A 23032-nucleotide genomic window follows, 5' to 3' on the forward strand; every position below is an offset into this window, starting at 1 on the left:
CTCACATGTATTCAAGCTACATGAAAACAGGCAATTTGTTTTCACTTGGTTACACCACATGACATTTACATTTAAACGTTTGTTGAGAAATGCCAAGTTCTGTCATGAAACTCTAGATGGCACAGGCTGATGGGTGCTTAACACAAACTGATGATATTCCCAGTGTTTAGACTACTTGCCACAAGCTGATTGGTTCATGTTGCATACGCAGCCAATGAGCTTACTGCTTTACATTTGAAAGGCTTGTTAGCATTCACTAGAGCAGTTTGCAGCGTGCTTTCAGAGTTCCTCTGAAACCCTCCGCCCCAAGGTTATTTTATATGCTATTTGTGCAGCAGCAGTATGTCTTAAATACTCACAACACTGTATCAGTGTATGTATTGGCAGTAGCAAGTTCCTGAACTTGCTTTCCTGCAGCAGGCATATTCCACTTAAAATCTTCAGAGTTATTTAAAAAAAAAAAAACATAAACATAAACACAAACATTTACAAGTACTAGGTGCACGTGTTTTAAACTTAAGCAATTTGTTTCTTTTCCTTGTCTTGGATGCTCTTCTTTGTCATTGGCCCATCAAATCTCAAGATTGTCCCTTTGAATTCAGCACTTCAGTTCAGTTTAAACTTATGCTGGAGAATCACAGCTTTAGATCTGAATGCGAACATTTCATACTAATGATTTGCGGAACATTGTACTGCCTGCCTGCTAAAACTGCAAAGTCTGGAGATTTTTGGTTCTTCCTTTCAATTTCCAGCATCGTCGCCTCTGCATTTTGAAGAAGCCAGACTGTCAGTCTCCTGTCAGGCAGACGGCGTCTCTTCCACTGATATCCAACCCGTCAGCGGATGCGTACTGCACACCAAGGGCTCTCTGACAACTTCATGAGTGGGGCAAAGTCAACTGATTTTTTGGAGTCATTACTTGTGGAGGTGTATGCACATCTACTAAAAGGCAGTTCTGCTCAGGTTTGTGGTGACGTAAATCCAAACAGGTTTACTCCAATTCCGAAAGACGGTACATACAAGAACATACATATAGGTGTGTCTATATAGACTCATCTTACCCTGGCGGAGCCACAGAATGTCCAGGTTAATGCGATCCAATCCCAATCCCCTTGCAAGCTATTTGGAAATTTGCTGCTGTCGTAGCCTCTGCCAACAGTTTGTCCACACTATTGATGTGCCGTCCAATAAGGTAGTGTCTAATGCTGCTTTCACACCAAACGCGAATATGCGTCTAAATTCGCGCCTGCCGCGTCTAGTGCGAAATTGACGCGCGTGAAAACAAAAGTTTGAAGCGCGTCAGAGGCGAAAGTTTCAAAAGTTTCGAACCCCGTTGGCGGCCATCTTTTTACAAGATGTCTGTTGTTGATCGGTCATTTATCGAGAGAGTCACCGCTCTGTATTTGCTCTGGAGAGCAGAACAGCGGCGTAGGGATCATCGTCGCCGTATTTGGGTCCACCAGACCCTTCCGGAGGCGAACCCAGTTCGGCGAGTTTCATCATTTGCTCCAGGAGCTGCGCCTGGATGACGCCCGTTTTCAGCGGTACTTCCGCCTGTCCCGCGCCCAGTTCGATGACCTGCTGTCCCGCATCGGAGCGAGGATCACCCTCCAGGACACCAACTACAGGCGCTCTATCCTGGCTGCGGAGCGCCTGTCCATCTGTCTTCAGTTAGTAAATGTATATGATATTTTAAATACAGTATATTCAGTTTGCTAACATATGCTACTGTGGTACAGATACCACTGTTGGTGCTCTTTCTAGTGATACTGAGTTAACTGCTATAACCTAGACATTAACCTAGAAATTATTCTCTTGGCAGACGTGATACTGTCATGTTTCTCTGTATAAATACAGTGATCTTTGTAGTGCATCACAGCATCAAGCAGGCTCCTGATTGGTTAACGCGGAGCGAATTGACGCAGAAGTTCAGATTTTTCAACTCGGGCGGCAGACGCGAATTCGTGTCAAACTTGTGAATGCACAAAAAGCACAATTCGCGCTTAACGCACCAGACGCTCAATTCGCGCCATTCGCGCGAACTAGACGCGCGAATGAGGCGAATTCGCGTCTACCGCGCCGCGCTAAACGCTTCATTCGCGCCGCAAGAACTCCAGACGTGCGTAAACGCGTCTCACCATTGACTTACCATTGAAATCACTCGCGCCAGACGCATATTCGCGTTTGGTGTGAACGCAGCATAATAAAGAAACACAGAACACCGATGAATCTTAAGTCATATTCATCCACCTATATAATCTGCAATTAAACATTTCAGAGCCCATTTCAGAGCCAAATCATTGTTTTAGTTGATTAAATTGCAGAATTGCTTGATAATCGTTTTGGTTGCAGTTTACAGCCCTGTATTTAATGTTAAGCCTGTTTTTGTTGGGACAGTCCTGGCATTTATCTGTGAAAGGAATCCTTGCTGACCATTTCCATTCATTATTGTCCATCAACAAGACCACACCAGGTCCAGCCAGGCATGATTGGATGATCTCATGAACTTCAGGCTCCAACAAGTAGCCATTAAATCTTAAATCTGTAACTAGGAGGTTTTGGGATGTCATGTTTTGTGATGGTTGTGATGTAGTCACGCCATTGCGTCTAATAATAAGTTCACACCAACAAGGAATGCCTGTGCTAACATGATCTTAAGGACTAAGTGTCAATGTTTGCGTGCGTCTCCAAGAATAAAAAAATAGGTTTCAGGATAATTAATCTGGTTGTGAACTACTTTTTTTGTAAGTGCAAAATAATATTAGCATTGTTTGCCATCAAGCCTGTTGCCCAACATGTTTATTTAGTGTGTCACATAACAGTGAATCTTCATGACCTAGTTTTAAGGTCCTTTTTTCTGTCAACTATAGCCAGAATAATTTTTTAGGCTGTGCTCTTTAGATTCTCTTTAGAAGTGACCTTTCCACACATATTTATATGTTGTATTACAGCCATAGATAGTGGTTTCAGCACAGCTTGGACAGACTATGTTATTATTGTTGGCATAATACCCAGCTTTAAACTCTGAATGTATGTCAGTGGTTTAAGCTGTTTAGCATTATAAATGCATAATTAGTATCATAAATTGTATGAAATAAACTTTAAGCCATCCTAGGTGTGTATGACTTTATCCTTTCAGACGAATACAATTGGAGTTATATAAAAAAAAAGGTCATGGCTCTTCCAAGCTTTATAATGGCAATGAATGGGTGTCCAACAAAGTACATCCATCTATCATAAAAAGTACTCCACACAGCTCCAGCAGGTTAGAAAATTGGCCATCTGAAGTTAATTGATAAATTTGTGTTAGAAAAATATCCATATTTAAAATTTTAGTAATCTGGACTCAGCTACAACAGTTAGTGGAAGCTAGAGATTGGAGTTTATAAAGTTTTAAATATAGATATTTTTCATACACAAACGCGTTGATTCACTTCAGAAGGCCTTTATTAACCCCTGGAGGCCATGTGGAGAACTTTTTATGATGGATGGATGCACTTTATTAGACTTCAAAATCTCAACACCTTTTCACTGCCATTATAAAGCTTTGAAGAGCCAGGAGATTTTTTTTAACATAACTCTGATTGTATTCGTCTGTAAGAAGAAAGTCATATACACCTAGGATGGCTTGAGGGTGAGTAAATCATGGGGTGATTTTCATTTTTGGGTGAACATATGATTTCTGAAACTGGTGAAGCTGGCCGAACCACGCAGCACTTTTGATAAAGTCGAGTTAGTTTAGAAGCCAGATTGAGACGCTGGTTGTCAGAACCGGAAACACAGCACATGCTGGTGCTGCAGTTTATCTTTTATCCCTGTTGTTGCTGCCTACAGGGACTGAAGCGATCGACTGCGATTCTTTTCTGTTTGGATGAGTAAACCCTCCCGAACATGAGTCTTCAGATGTTCATTTGGTGTCAGTGATCAAACATGGTATTTTTAGTTCTGTTGAATCACAAACAAACAAAACTCCCTATAACCCTCCAACTGTCCCAGATAGAGAATCTCTTCTCAGTTGTGTTGATGGCAGCAATGCTTTCCAGTAGGGAGTCATCCCTGCGGACTTTAAATGGTATCGCTGGAGGAGAGAACAGGAGGCTGTCAGCGCGCTGTATGCCGAAGAGTGGAAGTTCTCCGCGCTGCCTCCTTCTCTTTGTTGAGTGTTACAGGCACATCTGTTTATGGCAAGCAATGATAGACGGGGTAAAGAGATGGAGGTCTCTGTCTTTCCTCAAGAGAATGTTGTACTTAAGGTGTAAGGAACGTTATATTTTCAATACCAAAATGCTTCTCTGGAAATTTGTGTAGATTAGAAAATGCTTAGGAAGTGATGAGGGATAGGACTTTGAACTCTTCTTTTGACTTGGTTTAGTTACTTAATCTTGACTTTAGAGTAGATGGTTAAAGGGACAGTTCATCCAATGCACCCGAATCCAAATACCATGTTAGAAAAGAAAATGATAGGAATAAATAGTGTTTTCACAACGCAATCAATCGGCCATATTGGTGGCAGAGAACGTAAATAGTACTGAACACTGAACCGAACGAAACTCACATATTTCGCTGATTATCGCTGCTGAAAATGGTCAATTATTGTCATGTTTTCAGCTGTACTAAACAGTTGAACCGGTAAGAACATTTGGAGTACTAAAGACTGTCAAAAGTTATAACAAATCAAGGAGAAGAGTGCAAAAAACTGTCTTAAGGAACAAAAAGCATTTGCGGCCAAACTGAACCAGGATTTCCAGGCTAAGAATCTTGACAACATTCGTGTTTGTTCTTATCATTTCCAGTTAGGTAGGTGAAATATTAGGCTAATATCTTAATTAATACTGCTCGTATGTGTCTTTAACCCATATTAACTAAATATTGTGTCCTTTCCTGCTTACTAAGTCCTTCTCTATATGATTTAGCAGCTTCCACATGTTTTTTTCTGTGGTTTAGACATCAAGTGCAAACCCTCTATTTGGCACATCCCTACTCTCATGTCGTTCCAGTTCCATGAGAATAAAATATGGTAAACGCAACAGTACTTGGTTGACACACAAGAACAAACCTCATTGGTTGTTGTGCATCAGTCAAGCATGTTTGAGCTTTTCTTTACTGTAATTGAAGTGCTCCATGTACATTAATTTGATCAAAGTTATGTCAATAAAAACAGATTAAATCTGTTCATCATGTAAAGCGATTGTGTCTCTTCAGAGGACTTGGATTAAACCGCTCAATTTATATGGATTTCTTTTATAGCCTCTTTATGAGCTTCCTCTCTGACAGTTTAAAAACTCAGAGAAGTTTAAATTATGACAGTTTTCTTTTTTCAGTGAACTAATCTTTAAGGATGTAATGTTTTTTTCAAAAATGTGGCACATTTCGATCATAAAATTGCTATAAAATTATAGAGAGGACCCCTGTTAACCCTCATTACTGTATGTCAAGGTCAGTAAGTCTCCTTAAAATATCTGCTATAATTTGAGCTTTTATGACTAGTTCAGGTTGTAAAATATCATGTAGTTTGACAGCTGAAAAATGTGAAACAATTCCTGTGATTTCAAAGCTGAATTTTTAGCATCAATACTCCAGTCGCATGATCCTTCAGAAATCATTCTAATATTCTGATTTGCTGCTCAAAAAAAAAAAAATTCCCAGTTTTTTCAGTTTTTTTCAGGTTTCCTTGATGAATAGAAATTTTAGAAGAACAGCATTTATCTGAAATTGAAATCTTTTGTAACATTATAAATATCCTTTCATCAATGTAAAGCATCCTTGCTAAATAAAAGTATTAATTTCTAAAAAAAAAAAAAAAAAAATCCAAAAAAAGCTTTTGAATGGTGTATAATGTTACAAAAAGCTTTTTATTTTAAATAAATGGATTTTTTGGGTTTTTCTGTTTATCAAAAAATCTTGAGAAAAGTTTAAACTGTTTTAAGTATTGATAATAATAAATGTTTCTTGAACAGCAAATCAGCATATTAGAATGATTTCTGAAGGATCATGTGACACTTTAAAGACTAGAGTAATGATGCTGACAATTTAGCTTTGATCACAAGAATAAATGTACAATTTGAAAATATTTTCAAACAGCAAACGGTTATCGTAAGTAGTATAAATGTTTAAAAATGTTACTGTTTTTGCTGTACTTTGGATCAAATAAATGCAGGCTTGGTGAGCAATCATCCAGCTGCGAAACCACTAAAATGTGTCTTCCCACAAATTTCCAGTGGACATAAAGATGTATTTTTAATGTTTAATTGGCTGGATAATTGATAGCCTAATTTCCGTTCACATCAAATTATCTAGGCCATCTACCCTACTAAGGTCTATTACATTGCATGGAGATGGGTTGGGGGCGGAGCACGCATTTAAAACCGCCCACCGTTCTGCCCACCAATAAATGGCTCTGATTGGCCGCGTGCTAACACTTATCATCTGCATCTTTAACATACTCTAGAGCTGCTAATGGGAGTGAATGATTGAGAAATGTGTCAGTGTTCCTCATTATCTCTCTGTGCCTCCGCAGTGCTGTTGATTAGTGGAGGTCTGACATGGCTCATGTTGAGTGTGGAGCAGCAACAGGCTGTTCAGAGTCTGCCTGCCTGACTGGCCCTCTCCTTCCCTACTGCTGTAAATAATTAATGCTCCATATCAGTGCCTCCCCGGTCCTGTCGTGGGCTATGCCCTGTTCACTGCACCAGCTGTGACCTGCTTAAAGCACAGGGGCTTCCAGAAGCTGGTCATGCTACAGTCATGTTGAACTGTTTGTGTGGCTCTAATTAGCAAAACTTAACTAGGTTAAAGTGGCTGATTGTGGCCCGCCTTTGTGAGTCATTCATTAATATTAAACAAGCCGAGCCTGTTTTATGATTTGACCCATGTTTGCACAGTAACAGATGCGTTTTTGATTAGACTGTTGATTTTTTTTATTTTATTTTTTATTTTTATTTTTTGTACAGTATGTAGCATTAGTGGTGGAGTACAGAAAACTTCACTATTTAAGATTGCATGAGATGTGCTCAGATTATTTAATTAGTAATGTTTGCTAACTAACCAGTATCAATCAGGTTTACGTAATGACTTAAGCAATAGACCATTAAAAAGCATCACAACAACTTCCCATGACCTTAAATCTTTAATTTTATTTTAGGGTTGCACAATATATTGATCATTTTTGTGGTGTTTCAGTTAAAATAACTAATAAAAATATTTTTGGTAATTGAAATAATGCTGAAATGAAATGCATATAAGATTAATACCTTTAAGTTTAATGAAACATAAACAAAAATAAGAAATATTGCTTTGGCAACTATCTAAAAAAAGAACTAAAACTGAAATAAAGCTAAACTTTAACAGACAAAAAAAAAGACAAAAGCACATAAGATTACTAATACTTAAACTAAAGACTGCTAAATAAAGTAAAAGCTAATACAAAATATGAATAATTAACATAGAAATGCTAAAATAACACTGTTATTGGTACCAGATTGCCAGTCTGCTGATATTAGTGTTATTTATTTATGTATTTATTTTAGGGCTGTCAAATGAATAATTGCGATAAATTGCATCCAAAATAAAAGTTTGTGTTTACATAATATATGTAAGCATTATATCTATCATTTATTTTAGGGTTGTCAAACAATTAATTGTGATTTAATCGCATCCAAAATAAAAGTTTGTGTTTGCATAATATATACGAGAATAATAATTTTAATTTATTTTATGGTTGTCAAATTATTAATTGCGATTAACCGCATCCAAAATAAAAGTTTGTGTTTACAGAATATATGTGAGTATTAAATTTATCATTTATTTATGTATTTATTTTAGGGCTGTCAAACGATTAATTGCGATTAATCACGTTCAAAATACAAGTCTGCGTTTACATAATATATGCGAGTATTATATTTATCATTTATTTATGTATTTATTTTAGGGCTGTCAAATGATTAATTGCAATTAATCACATCCAAAATAAAAGTTTGCGTTTACAGAATATATGGGACTATTATATATTTATCATTTATTTATGTATTTTATCATTTATTTATGTATTTATTTTAGGGCTGTCAAATGTTTAATTGCAATTATTCGCATCCAAAATAAAAGTGTGTGTTTACATAATATATGTGAGAATTATATTTTTCTCATTTATTTATGTATTTATTTTGGAGCTGTCAAACAATTAATTGTGATTATTCACATTCAAAATAGAAGTCTGCATTTACAGAATATATGTGAGTATTAGATTTCTCATTTATTTATGTATTTTAAAGTCTATTTATGTATTTATTTTACGACTGTCAAATGATTGTGATTTAATAAATAAATTCAAAATAAATTCAAAATAAAAGTTCGTATTTACATAATATGAGTAAGTATTATATTTATGTATTTATTTTAGGGGTATCAAATGATTAATTGCAATTAATCACATCCAAAATAAAAGTTTGTGTTTACAGAATATATGTGACTATTAAATTTCTCATTTATTTATGTATTTTATCATCTATTTATGTATTTATTTTAGGGCTGTCAAACGAATAATTGCGTTTAATCGCATTCAAAATACAAGTCTGCGTTTACATAATATATGTGAGTATTATATTTATCGTTTATTTATGTGTTTATTTTAGGGCTGTCAAACGATTAATTGCTAAATAATGATAATCTACATAATATGTATACATGTATGTGTGTATATTTTTAAAAACCTAATAAATATACACTGTACACTCACATATACTATGTAATCACAAACTTTTATTTTGGATGTGATTACTCTCAATTATTCTTTAAAACACTAAGAATGTAATATCTAAATGTATATCTATTTTCAATACTGGATATTAATAGATAAAACTGGATAATGTGCTGCCTTAATTTCCATATAGCATTTAAAAGGATGCAAAATAGTATAGTAAAAAAAAAAAAAACTAATTTTTGCTAAATAGTATGCAACTTAAGCCAGTCACAACATGACAATATGTATGATATTAAATATTGTCTCATCAATGACGGTCAGAGTTATAATATTAGGACATCCCTGACTTACTATTTATTATTATGTGTAAAGCTAGTGGTAGTTTTCTCAGCAGATTGCGCATATTTGTGTGCATGCATATATTTAGAGCAGTGAGGTTTATTAGACACATGTCTCTCACCGGGAGTTTTAACACAAGCCGGTCACCATACCACTAGTCATCATACAGTTCTGTGCGGGGGTATCTGGATATCAGACACCTCTGACTGTCTCCCCCTGCCTTAGGGGACACGAACGTCTCTGACTCACTCTTGAGCGTATGTGGGTGATGCACGCAGCTTGCGGGACATCTGCTAACTGTAAACCTGTCAAGAGCAGTCTGGCACCAGTGTACAGAGTACCGTACATTAACTCTGTTTTACATTATTTTCACTCACATTATCAAAGAATTTCATCAACATCCCATTAAGAAAAACGTAATTGCTTCTAACTTGAGGGAGGAAAAGAAAAGCAAGAAAGTGTCTCTTTCCTTTTCAAGCACGCCCACTCAGTAGAGATCTTATCAGTCACTTCGAGCCTGCGGTTTCATTACTGTGTCCTCCCAGCCTGACGGTAGTTGGCATCTCTGTGAAAACTCCATTCAGATGGAGCACTTGAACACTAGTGCCGCTATTCCTGATAACATAAACATATTAGAGTATCTGCAAGGATCTGGAGAGCGATCTTTATCAGCACAGTATTAAAAGGTGTTTCTGAGTGTGATTTACGACGCTGGTTCTCAACTAGTGGGTCATTGCCCAAAAATGGCTTGCTGGTCGCTTCTGATCCCAGACACAGGACAAATGCAACTAACCGTCTAACTTTGTACAATCAGGGCAGCTAAACCAATTTGTGTATAAACATAAGAGAAACTACTTGAAAATATTTTGTTGTTCACATCAAAGGCTACAAGTCCAATCTAGTGTTGTTTATTTTATTTTATTTTGAAAAGTGTAGTTTCAGCTTTTTGTCTGCTTTATATTGTTTTTAGTTTTGTTTATTTGTTGTATTACTGTTGTATTTTTATTTTATTTATTTTTAGTTTAGTTTTGTTTTTGACAGCTATTTTGTTGACGTTAAAGGTTGTAAGTTCTGTTTAGTTGCCATTTGTTTTGTTCTATTTTGTGTTAGTTTAGTGTGTTTTTTTAACTTGTTTAGTTTAATTCTGTTATTTAGCTTCGTTTTTGTTTTGTGTTTTTATTTAGTTTTTTGAATTTTGTTTACTTTTCGAGTTTTGTTTTGTTTTAGGTTGCGTTTTATTCCATTTATTTTTATTTCTATTTTATTTTAGATTCATTTAGTGTTTGTTCATGGTTTAGTCTTATTTTATTTATTTTTATATAGTTTTGTTTTGTTGTTGACGTTAAAGGCTGTAAGTTCAGTCTACTGTTGCCACTTTTTAGTTTTGTTACTTTGTTCCATTTTGTGTTCATTTAGTGTGTTAGTTTTGTTTTAATTTGTTTTTGTTAGTTTCATTTAGTTTAATTCTGTTATTTAGGTTATTTTTTTGTTTTGGTGTCATTTTATTTTGTTCATTTTTTTTTTTTTTGTTCTGTTTGTGTTAGTTTAATGTGTTTGTCTTGATTTTGTTAGTTTCATTTTGTTTAATTACATTATTTAGGTTAGATTTTGTTTTCTTTTGCTGTTATTTTCTTTTATTTAAATTTGTTCAGTTTTAATTTTGTTCTATTTTGTTTTTTTTTATTGTAGCTTAGTGTCTTTATTTTGTTTTAATTTGTTTGTTAGTTTCATTTTGTATAATTCTGTTATTTAGGTTGTTTTTTGTTTTAGTGTTTTTGTTTTATTTTTTGTTTACTTTTCTGTTTTTGTTTCACTTTGTTTAATTTTATGTTGTTCTGTTTTGTGTTAGTTTAGTGCGTTGTTTTGTGTAATTCTGTTATTTAGTTTAGTTTTTGTTTTGGTTTAGTGTTATTTAATTGTTTATTTTTCAGTTTTTGTTTTGTTTTATTTTCTGTTTTGTTAGTTTTAGTGTAGTTTAGTGTTTTTGTTTTAATTTCTCTTTGTTAGTTTCATTTTGTATACTTCTGTTGTTTACTTTTTGTTTTGTTTATTTTATTTTGTTTACTTTTCAGTTTTGTTTTCGTTTTGTTTATTTTATTTATTGGTTAGTTTTTGTTAGTTTTGTTTTGTTTAATTCCGATATTTAGTTAGATTTTGTATTGTTTTAATGTTTGTTTATTTAATTTTGTTTTGGTTTATTTTAGTTTTGTTTTTTTTTTTTTTCATTTTTAAATTGCTTGTCAGTATTGCTATGTCGTCATGTCTTTAATTGAATCAGTACTCCAGACAGTTTGAGAAATGCTAATTAAAGTATTTGATTTACCACCATACACCACACTTTGATTTCGTCCATCTATCAAGAGCTGCTTGACGTTGCCTCTATTGTATCAGATATTTGGTATTCTTAATCTTTTGCACTTTGGTCCCCTCCATCTGTGTTAAATCCTCTTCAGCCAATCGGATTGTGTCGGTTAGCAGGAAAAGCTGATAGCATTTCAAAGCCGTCTCTGTAATCACTAGCTACTACGTCTAACGCTCGAGCCCTCTCATTACGGTGATTGTCCGTGGTTTCAGTCCGAAACACCTACCTTACTGCGTGAAAGTCCCCCTGCAGCCTGTGAGAAGCTGCTATTAACAATTGATTGAATTATGTGTCACACGCCTGAGAGAGAGCTAGTTATATATAGTAAGGCTGTAGAGGTTGGAGTGGCTCTGTTGTCTTGGTATGAAGAAAGACTCTGCACCTGACAGCTGGACGCTTGAATGTTTTGTATGGTTTGAGAGTGTCGAAAATGCATTTCTGCTTACTTTATACCAAAACCAGTAAAATGATTATCCATGCCACGATACTTGTGCAATGAAACTCTGTTGTTTTTCTATTTTAGCATTGACTACTGCTGGGTTTACACAAAAATCATCGATCACTTTTCCTCTGAAAGTTCTCTTGCACTATATCTTGCTCTCTCATTGGCTGTCGGTCATCACTGATGTCACTGCAAAACTCGGTTGTCCAGATATTTTTGCTTGCTGAATGTTTCTTCTTTCAAACACTTTTTTCACACAGGGTCGTGTGGGTTTCAAAACCGGGTGTCTGAATTTTTTTTCCCTTCATGTTGTGTACTGTACTTATGTTATCTTTGAATAATATTTAAATTTGTTTGATGATCTGAAACATTAAAGTGTGACAAACATGCCAAAAAATTAAAAATCAGGAAGGGGGCCAACACTTTTTCACACCACTGTATTTGAAAATCTAGAATCTGAGGATGCAAAAAAAATCTAAATATTGAGAAAATCACCTTTAAAGTTGTCCAAATTAAGTCCTTAGCAATGCATAAGATTGAATGCACTAAGATTAAAAATTAAGTTCTGATATATTTACGGTAGGAAATTTACCAAAAATCTTCATGGAACATGATTTTACTTTAATATCCTAATGGTTTTTGGCATAAAACAAAAAAAATCTATAATTTTGACCCATATACCTATTCTGCCCTACAAAGCAAAAAGGCAGTAACTGCATTTTTGGTCAAAAATGAGTTTATTATCATTTTCATGACATTCAAGGCATCCTTTATTATGTGACAAAATATCTTATCTCAAATGTGTGTGATTTCGCGGCATCCTCATGGAACGGTTTTAACATTGGATAACAGGCTGGATGACAGGATAACTTTAAAGTAATTTTTCTCAGTTCTGCACTCGGTGTAGTTACTGCCTTTTTGCTTTGTAGGGCAGTATTGTTGGCTATTGCTACAAATATACCAGTGTGACTTATGGTTTTGTGGTCCAGGGTCACAAATAGGTCTTAGAAAGCTGCTTTTCTGCTTTTAAACTAACCCATTCAAATTCCAAACAAATACTTTCTGTTTATGTAATTAAAACAACTAATAGTCGACTAGAAAGATCTTTAGTCGGGGGCAGCCCTAGATATTTCACACGTGAACTGGCAGTAAAAACCGGGTCTGAAATCATGTGGTAACAGTGCTTTTGACATACTTAATGCTAATCGTTATGCTAACTGTGACATTGTCTAATTACGTCCACGATTCCAGTGGTGTCCGCTGTCCAAGGGGGCACGGAAAACCTTCTAGGCTGTGTCACAAGAAGCCGTTTGCCATCAAGATGAACAGAAGGGCCCCATGATTGACAGAAGGCTTTACGTAATGGTACGATTCAGATGTCCGGCTGACGAATGTCTCTCAGACCTGAAGGTTAACGCTGTCTGAAAGAATCTTTCTCTGTTTTTTCTGTAGTTAGCTGGTGTCCAGTGTCTGTAGCATCGGCCTCGTCCCCCAGAGCTGTTTGATTGGCCTCTCTGTCATTAGGTTTAAGTAGGGCACTGCAATCCAGCAGGGATTCAATACCAGCGCTCCATTCACTCCGGCTATGACTCCCCCAGCCGGCCTACAGTGAGGCTGCAAATTACGTAAGGCAATGTGTGTGCGTCAGTTCGGCCTGAACGCAGCCCAATGTGTTGGCCTCGTGTGCTGGCCCGGGTGTCTCTCCGCCTGCTTCCCAAACGCTGCAGATGAAGCCCTGAGAGAAATGGGAGAGGGGATAGATGGTGTTTTCATTAACCTCCACTGCCTGGTGTTTTAAATTAGCGCCAAATTCACAACAGGGCCCATCAACACTATCAAGTGCCTGTGTTTCGTTGACGTAATATATTAGTTTGTACTTTTCAATTATGGTTTTGTTTTTTTCCCTGACTCCTGTGTTTGGCTTCAGAAATGGAAATCTAGTAAATGATCTAACAATGCTTTTGAGTAGATAATGCTTAAATTGCAACGGACCATTATCATAATTCCACCTTTTTAAAATAGGTCTGCCATTTTCAATTGTGATAATTAGCCCACGTAATGCTATTTATATAATGTTTTTATTGGAACGCTGAATGCAATTTTCAACAAATTTACCCCAGAGGCTGCAACCATTTGAAAACCTTTTCCATTAACAGTTCTATTTATGTAAAAAAAAAAAAAAAAATCAGCACTACCTTTAATGGATCCTAAACTTTTTCATGTTTTCTTTCTTTTTTGTATGTACAAATTTATACACGCGTTATATTATATTATATTATATTAATGTTATAAATCACTTCTATTTTAAATTGCTTTCATAATTTTCTTTTTTTGTATGCACAAATTGAGACTACCTCGTTATATTATATTATATTTATTATATTACATTATATTATATTATATTGTAATACTTCTGTAAGAAATTAATAGTTTTAATCAGTAAGGATGCATTAAATTCATAAAAATTAACAGTAAAGACATTTTATAAAGTTATAAATCATTTTTTCTATTTCAAATTGCATGCAGTTTTCTTTTTTGTTTAGACTAATTTGTAATGTATCATTATAATAATTTTAGTAGGAAATTAATAGTTTTATTTAGTAAGGATGCATTACATTAATTAAAATTAACAGTACAGGCATTATATTATATTATATTAATTTTGTATGAAATTAATAGTTCTATTCAGTAAAGATACACTAAAATTGAACAATAAAAAATTAACAAAATAAAGACATAAATATTTCTTTCTATTTCAAATTTCATGCACAGTTTTTTTTTTGTATGTACAAATTTAAACTAACTTGTACTATATTATTATATTTTTTGTAAGAAATTAGTAGTTTTATTCAGTGAGGATGCATTAAATTAATTAAAATGAACAGTAAAGAACATTAAGTTATAAATCATTTCTAAGAAATTAATAGTTTTATTCAGTACGAATGCATTACATTTATTAAAATTAACAATTAAGACATTTAAAAAGTTTTTTGTAATTTCAGATTACATGCACAGTTTTCTTTCTTTTTTGTACAAATTTTAACTACCTTGTAATATTATATTCTAATATCTGTATATTCTAATTAATAGTTTTATACAGCACAGATGCATTAAATTCATCCAAATCAAAATTAACAGTAAATAATTTCTACTTCAAATTGCATGGATGGTTTCTTTTTTGTATTTACAAATGTACACTTAACTTGTAATATTATGTCACATATTATAGTAATTTTGTAATAAATTAGGTTTTATTCATTAAGGAAGCATTAAATTAATTAAAATTAACAGTAAAGACATTTATAAAGTTACAAATTATTTCTATTTCAAATTGCATGCATAGTTTTCGTTTTTTTGTAAGTACGAATTTAGACTAAATTCTTTATATTAAATTATATTATTTTTGTAAGAAATTAATAGTTTTATTCAGTAAGGATGCTTTAAGTCCATTAAATCCATCAAAAGGAACAGTAAATTAACACATTTATAAAGTTATAAATCATTTCTATTTTAAATTGCATGCGGTTTTCTTTCTTTTTTGTACAAATTTAGACTACCGTGTTACATTATATCATATTATATTATCATTTTGTAATAAATTATTTTTTAATTCAGGAAGCATGCATTGAATTCATTCAAATTAATAGTAAAGACATTTATAAAGTTATAAATCATTTCTATTTCAAATTTCAAATCTTTTTGTAAGTACTAATTTAGACTTGTTATACTATATTATAATATCATATTATAGAAATTTTGTAAGAAATGAATAGTTTTACAGTTTACGGTTTCTACTCTAAATTAATACATTTGTATTTATTATTTTTTTTAAATATATTTATTATTTAAGGAAACGGAAAAGGTTTTAAATTTTGTTCCCCATGTATTGTATTCCCTAATTTTGTCAAGTTCGACATTTTTAGGGGGGGTTCATTTACGGTCATATGTGCGTACTATTATTAAAAAGCCTCATTCAATAATTTATATCGGTTCATTTCCCCCTTGTGATGGGACACATTTCTCTCTCTCTTTCTTTCATCATATCGAGAACAGTATTAGATGATGAAATGTACTAGTTTTCTCTCCCTCGTGGGAATTCCCAATTTCCGTGTCAGACGTGCTTCTATAAGGCGGACGAATGTGAATAGAAAGTGAAACTACATATTGTAGTACGTGTTGGAAAGATAAATGGCTGCGCTTGTGTCTGTACTTGTCGGGGCTTGTTAAATAAAAATTTGCATGCTCAACAGTCTTTTTGTGCCGTATACAGTATACGGCACATTGTGTTCCCTCACTCTCTGACCCCTTACTCTCTCTTTATTTCTCACCACTCTCAATCTCACTTACTTTCGTGTTACTTCCACTTTTCTTTCATTGCTCTGCCCTCTCTTTTCTCTCGCTCGCTCCCAGGGGACACCCATTGTCGCACAATATAATTGAATCCCTTTTTCGTTCCATTTTCTCTCATTTTCATTTTCGCAGGCCTCCTTACGCCTTCCAGCATCAACCCACATCTTCAGCATATGACCTCTGAACACAACCCCTAAGCCTTCTCGCTTTTAATTATCTCTAATTAGTAATTAAATTCTTCGGTCTTTCCAAAGAGCCGTTTAAGACTGTATTAATTGATGAGAATTTATTTGAGAGATTTTGAAATGCAATCTGCTGAGATGTTTTTAGGCACTCGCAGCCAAACCAAAGGAAAAAACTGCTGTCCAAAATCCTCAGAAATCCCTTTTAGAGTCTTTTTAACCACAAGTACCTGATAGATTCCACATGAATCTCTCTCAGAAGAGCAGTTTGGATTGTTTGCAAATCATCAGGTGCTCAAATTTATGACATTATGATGTTTAACTGCTTGTGTTTGAACTGTTAAGCAGATCTATATCCACTGGCTTTCTCGAAACGCAGCAGAAATAGTTGGCACAGGGATCTGGAGTTTAGGAGATAATTTAATATAATGACTTTTTTTTATTTTTATTGGTTCCACCTCTTGCTGCAGTTAAGTCTAAATATAAGCTAAGTGTGTTCGTTTGTCAAGCCTACCTAAAGATGATGTGTCCTCTGAGCATTTTCTGAATTGCTTACGTTGACTTTCTCTCCAACAGGTGATATGCATTGAGGATGAGTGCTGTCGGGGAAAACTCGTCGGACCCTGCCAGGTCAGAGGCTCAAAAGCGCAAGGAATGCCCATCGGACCTCCTGGGCCCAAGGTATTTCAGTGAACAAATGAAAAGCAGGTTTACAGCAAGCTCTGAAACTGAATTCGTTGCAGTATACACATTTTTAGTTTGTACGTATGGCGGAGTGAATTTCTCAGTGTCTACGCTATGAACCGCTGAACTGCAATAATCTTGAGCAGGCCTCCCACCGGTGGAGCTCAGCCTAGATAATACACGTTTCTATATAAAGCTCTTTTCCACTGAGTCAGGAAACATCAGTCTGTATAATTCATTCATAGGAAGGAGCTATGCATGCCCTCTTTATTGACAAAATTTTCTCTGCAAAACTGCTGAAGATGCAGAGCAGCAAATTGAAAATACAACCTGTTTAAGGTTGCACAAAAGAAGCTCTGGGAACTTTTGTCTATTCCTGTGATAAACACAAAGGAGAAAAGAGGGGCTTGTGTTCTTGGTTTTGCTATCTAGGATTGTTTAGTTTTTTTTTTTTTAAGGTAGCTGTTTCACAATGTGCCACAATGAATCATTTATTAGGAATATGAAAAATTGGCATATTTACAGAATTGACTAGTCGTTGGGTCATCTGAGGGCTTTGTATTGTCCAAAGACAGCCAAAAGCATGTTACAACATTTTAAAATATCATAAAAATACACTACCAGTCAAAAGTTTTTGAACGGTAAGATTTTTAATGTTTTTTTTTTTTTTTTATATTCTTACTATTTAAAATGATTTTTTTCAGTTTGAATATATTTGATCATATTTATAATTTTTTTATGTTTCAAAATGTATTAAAATAGAAAACAGTTATTTTAAATGGTAAAAAAAATATATATGTAAGTTTTACTGTTTTGTGGTACATTGGGTCAAATAAATGCAGGCTTGGTGAGCAGATGAGAAAAAAACGTTAAGTTTACTGTTCAAAAACTTTTGACTGGGTGTATGTAAATGCAAAAATGTCAATGGAAGCCCTCTTGAATTTTTCAACATATAATTAAGCTTAACTGTTTTTTGCAGAAAAGTAACAGTAATTTTCTCGGTTTTTGTTGAACATTGCGAATTTGTTACAAAAATTATGTTGATGTAGTATATTTCTAAAATTTATGCCATATTTGTCTATTTTTTTTATTATCGTTTTCCCTGCATCTTAAATAATAGATAAAAGTTTAACTGAAGATCAAACTGAGGAAGCCATGATATTTTCCAATGCTATCTTAAACGGTACACTTAAAGGAGAAGTTCACTTCCAGAACAAAAATTTAAAGATAATGTACTCACCCTCTTGTGTCTTTCTTTCTTCAAAAGTATAGAAATAGTTTTTTGAGGAAAACATTTCAGGATTTTTCTTCATATAGTGGACTTCTATGGTGCCCCGTGTTTGAACTACCAAAATGCAGTTTAAATGCAGCTTCAAATGATCCCAAATTCCAGCCGAGGAAGAAGGAAACGATCGTGTGTGTTTTTTTTTAATACAATTGATATATGATTTAGGATGATTTCAAATGATTTTTGAAGTTGAGAGAGAAAATGAGATTTTGAGATTTGATTTTTTTTTCAACATACCGTAACTGTCTTAAACTGGACAAAAACTGAGTTCAGGCAAGACGAGAATTTGAGGTTAAAAAGTATATAAATTGTAATAAAAAAATTAAAAAACTGATCGTTTCACTAGAAAAGACCGTTCTTCCTTCTCTAGGATCTTTTACAACCGCTTTTGGGATCGTTTGAAGCCGCATTTGAACTGCGTTTTGAATGTTCAAACTCGGGGCACCATAAAAGTCCATTATATGGAGAAAAATCCTGAAATGTTTTCCTCAAAAAACATAATTTATTTACGACTGAAGAAAGAAAGACATGAACATCTCAGATGACAAGGGGGTGAGTAAATTATCTGTACATTTTTGTTCTGGAAGTGAACTTCTCCTTTAAGGCATGTACTGGTTATTAACCAAGAACCTTAAACAAGTTGTTGTATTTTTGCTCTTTAGACTGAATAATTTTTGGTTTCTCTTCACAGTCCCAAACGAAGCACTGAGAAGCGTAACCGGGAACATGAAAACAAATACATCGAGGAGCTCGCGGAGCTGATTTTCGCAAACTTCAATGATATCGACAACTTCAATGTCAAGCCTGACAAATGTGCAATCCTAAAGGAAACTGTCAAACAGATTCGTCAAATTAAAGAGCAAGGTAAGAAAACTGATGGACTCTTCTTTATTACATAAAGAAAAGCATACATTATGACTTTTCTTAGAGTCAGACCTTTCCGTTAGGCTAGAAGTTATTATTAGCCAACACAAAACACATGTAGGCTTTTTCAGGTTGTTTAGGATAATATATGGCCTGTCTAGAGATCTTTGAACTTTGTCAAATCAGCCATTGAATCTAGATTGGCTTTAAGCAGGAAGCTAAGTAGATTAGCATCATGCTAACTGCAAACGTAGGACTAATGGGACTTCATCGCTGAGGTATTTTCTACATTTATGTTGTCTTCTAATGTTACCCTGAGGGATGTTTGACTCATTTGTGTTTCTTTGTTGCCAAAATTGTTAGGTGCAAGATTTAGATTCAGGTGCAGTGCTTGTTAACATGCAATTATTTTAGTTACATAAAGTTAGGTGGATCAATTTTGGAAACATCATACCAGATTATATCACAAACTTCTGAGTAGAAGCTTAATTGCATCTCAAAGTCCCTCCCCTATTGAGGGATATCATATATCTCATCCTTGTTCTTCCTGTGATGAGAAATTTCTTGAATAAACCTCCCTTTAAATTCCCATTGATATACATTCATATAAATCATACGATTGGCTTACTCCTGCAGTGTTTTCTCCCCAAATTAACAGCCGTGTTGTTTTCAACAGTTGAAACTGTTTTGACGTGTGTGTGTGTGTGTGTGTGTGTGTGTGTATGTGTGTGTGTGTGTGTGTGTATCTGCATTGACTCTGACTGGGCTGTGATGGAGATTGTTTGTGATGTGCTCTGGATTATGTAATGCTGAGCAATGTGATGCAAAGCTAACAGCGATGGTCGCCGTCTGCTGCGTCGTCTCTTACCCCTCCTTCACCTCCCCTCCGCTGCGCTCGATGCCACACGGCCACAGAATCACACACTGCTCTAACTGTGCGTGTACAGTCTCAAACTGCCTCCAAAGACACAAATGGGCCTGTTTTGCCTGTAAACAAGGCCTCAAGTAAAGAGCGCAGCAGTCAGCTTTCCTTGTAAAGGAAGCACAGCATTATTGACACTCACAGGAAACCCTTTAAAGCAGAAGCTGCTTTCTACTGAAAATACTGTTTTAAAGAGATAGTTCACCCAAAAATGAAAATTCTGTGATTGATTTCTCACCCTCATGTCATTCCAAACCAAGACCTTCGGTCATCTTTGGAACACAGATTGAGATATTTTTGAAGAAATCCAAGAGATTAGTTCATTGTGTGTATTTTCTGCGTTAAAAACTGACACAGAAGAAAATAAATTGTTAAATAAAGTTGTTATTTTTGTTTTCTTTGCACACAAAAAGTATTCTCGTAAAAAAAAAAAATCCGTAAAATTTACGGTAAAAAACTGGCAGCTGTGGTTGCCAGAATTTTACCGTAAAAAATACGGTAGCAATGTTTGACATTTTAAGGTTTTCACTTAAATTTACAGGTAAATACCGTAATTTCATACAAAAAAACGTAACTCATATAATGGTAATATACCAACTTTTTGAAGCACTGAAATCTGTTTTGTACCTTTGTAATACAATGGTAATCACCAAAAGCAGGTGGTGATTTTTAGCAGGTGGGTTTTAAATAATAACATATACAGAAGGTGCACAGTGTCATTCACACAAACACTAAACACCATCATGGTAACACACATAAAACTGAAATAATGCAAAAAACATTAATTTAACAACATTAGATGTAACATACAACCTTAATGTACACAACTGCCAAGAAAAAAATTAAGATGAAGTTATTTCAACAAAAAAAAAAACATCAAATAAAAAAATGAAATACAGGGAATTCTGGGAATGTCAATTTACGGTTATTCACTGTAAATTTTACGTTCTTTTTCACTTCCAAAAACGGTATACTACCGTAAAATTAAATGCAATGTCCAACAGTTTTCACCGTATATAGAAGGGGAACTTACCGTTAACCATTTCACAGGTTTTTACCGTAGCATTTTTACAGGTTTTTTACCGTTAAATTCGTTGTCATTTTTTACAGTGTAACATCACGGTTTTAATGATGTCCTTATTGGGCCTTGAACGTGTCAGTTGCGTTATGGTCAATGCAGGGTCAGAAAGCTCTCGGATTTCATCAAAAATATCTTAATTTGAGTTCCAAAGATGAATGAAGGTCTTACAGGTTTGCAACGGCATGAGGGTGAGTAATTAATAACAGAAATATCATTTTTGGGTGAACTATCCCTTTAAAGGCTTACATTTTATTAAGATCCATAGCAACAATTGTCTGTTTGAAAAGTTTTCTTTTTACTTAGTTTCCATGGTTAAATATAAAATATTCTAAATAGTCACTTTCATTTAGTAGTAGTAGTTTAGTGATAAGCACTTTTACTGCAATTTCGTGTTTTTTTTTTTTTTTTTTTTAATGCTTGTTAAACTGAAGTAACAAATGGTAACATTTTAAAGGGATAGTTCACCTAATAGTGTTGCCATCTAGGGCTTGTATGCGATATCCAATGCGCTTCTTGTCAGTAAAGCCGGTTCTGTAATCAGTAGTATATCTCCATCACCTGTGCGCTTTCACATAGAGCAGCGCTTACTACACAGAACCAGGCCGTTTCTCAATATGCGTTCTTATGCGATCTTGCGTCCTTGTGTTCAATATCCAATACTCAAGAACGCAAGTACAGAGGACACATGAAAGTGCCCAGATGTATTCTTGAAATCGAGTATGCATAGAATGCAGACTTGAGAGAATCGAACTGTTAGAAATGCCAGAAGACGCTGCGGGCGGAAAGAGCTTAAGAGATTCCCACTGCAAGTGCGCAAATACATGACGGCTTGTAAAAGTGAACATTTGTCATAGCCTAATCATTTCCACAAATACATGCGGTAAAAAGCTAGAAAACAATATGAAAATGTTGTCTATAATAAATGAAATAAATGTGTTATGGCATTTGTTTGTGATGTTATTGTGCTTTGCCTGCTGCTATCTCACTTCTCATTACCTGCTGGGACTGTCAGTTGAGCAACAAGAACATAGCGTCCTTCCGAGTTTGTTCTTTCAAGGAAGCCTGGCAAAACCGGTCTCCATGTGAACACAGGTCCGTTCTTTGCGTTCTTGGAATTGAGAAACGGCCCCAGTGTCAGTGAATTACGGCACTGTGTAGAAAGCACTGCTCTATCTGAAAGCGCACATGTGATGGAGATGTACTACTGATTACAGAACCGGCTTTACTCGCAAGATGCACATTGGATATCGCATGCGAGATATTGTGCAGCCTATTGGCATCATTTTCCTAACTCCAAACCTGTAAGACTTTTTGTTACACAAACGGAGATGTTAAGCAGAATATTAGGAACTGATAGCCTCAGAATGTGGTCACAGTGGGATTTTGGTGAAATTTCAGAGACAAAAATAGCCCATTGTCAACTGTCAGTAGTATAGGGATGAACTTGAATGTTCTTCCAGGTTAAATCTGTATGGGGAAATCCCTTACGGAAATTAACCATGGTTTTCCTACACTAACCATAGTTTAAAGAGCAGCTCATGTTATTTTAAAGTGTCCTTATATTGTGTTGGAGTTCACTACAACAAGTTTAAAATCCTACCCAGATCGCACACGTCTGTCAAAGATCACTTGATCTGAAAAGCATCTGCTGATGTCTGTAAGATGTCAGTTTTACACACATTCTAAACGATAAACATCTTATAGACATCTAATAAACATCTATTTGACATCTGATAGGAGACGTGCTATAGCAAACACACTAATATGTCTTGCAGGTGTAAATGCAAACGTCAAATAGACGTCTCCGTGACGTATGCATGCTG

General features: G+C 34.8%; 1 protein-coding gene across 4 annotated transcripts in view; it reads left to right on the forward strand.

Moving 5' to 3' along the window:
- The window catches only part of ncoa2 (nuclear receptor coactivator 2), a 97785-nt gene that overhangs the window by 8207 nt on the left and 66546 nt on the right, over positions 1 to 23032 (forward strand). For all 4 annotated transcript variants that reach the window (XM_073830372.1, XM_073830373.1, XM_073830375.1 and 1 more), the window contains exons 2-3: positions 16947 to 17051; positions 19034 to 19206. In XM_073830372.1, coding sequence (XP_073686473.1) covers positions 16963 to 17051; positions 19034 to 19206 — 262 coding nt within the window. In that variant the 5' untranslated portion in view covers positions 16947 to 16962. The remainder of the gene's footprint in view (positions 1 to 16946; positions 17052 to 19033; positions 19207 to 23032) is intronic.

Source organism: Garra rufa, chromosome 24 (assembly GCF_049309525.1).
Source record: "Garra rufa chromosome 24, GarRuf1.0, whole genome shotgun sequence".
NCBI classification, from domain to species: domain Eukaryota; kingdom Metazoa; phylum Chordata; class Actinopteri; order Cypriniformes; family Cyprinidae; genus Garra; species Garra rufa.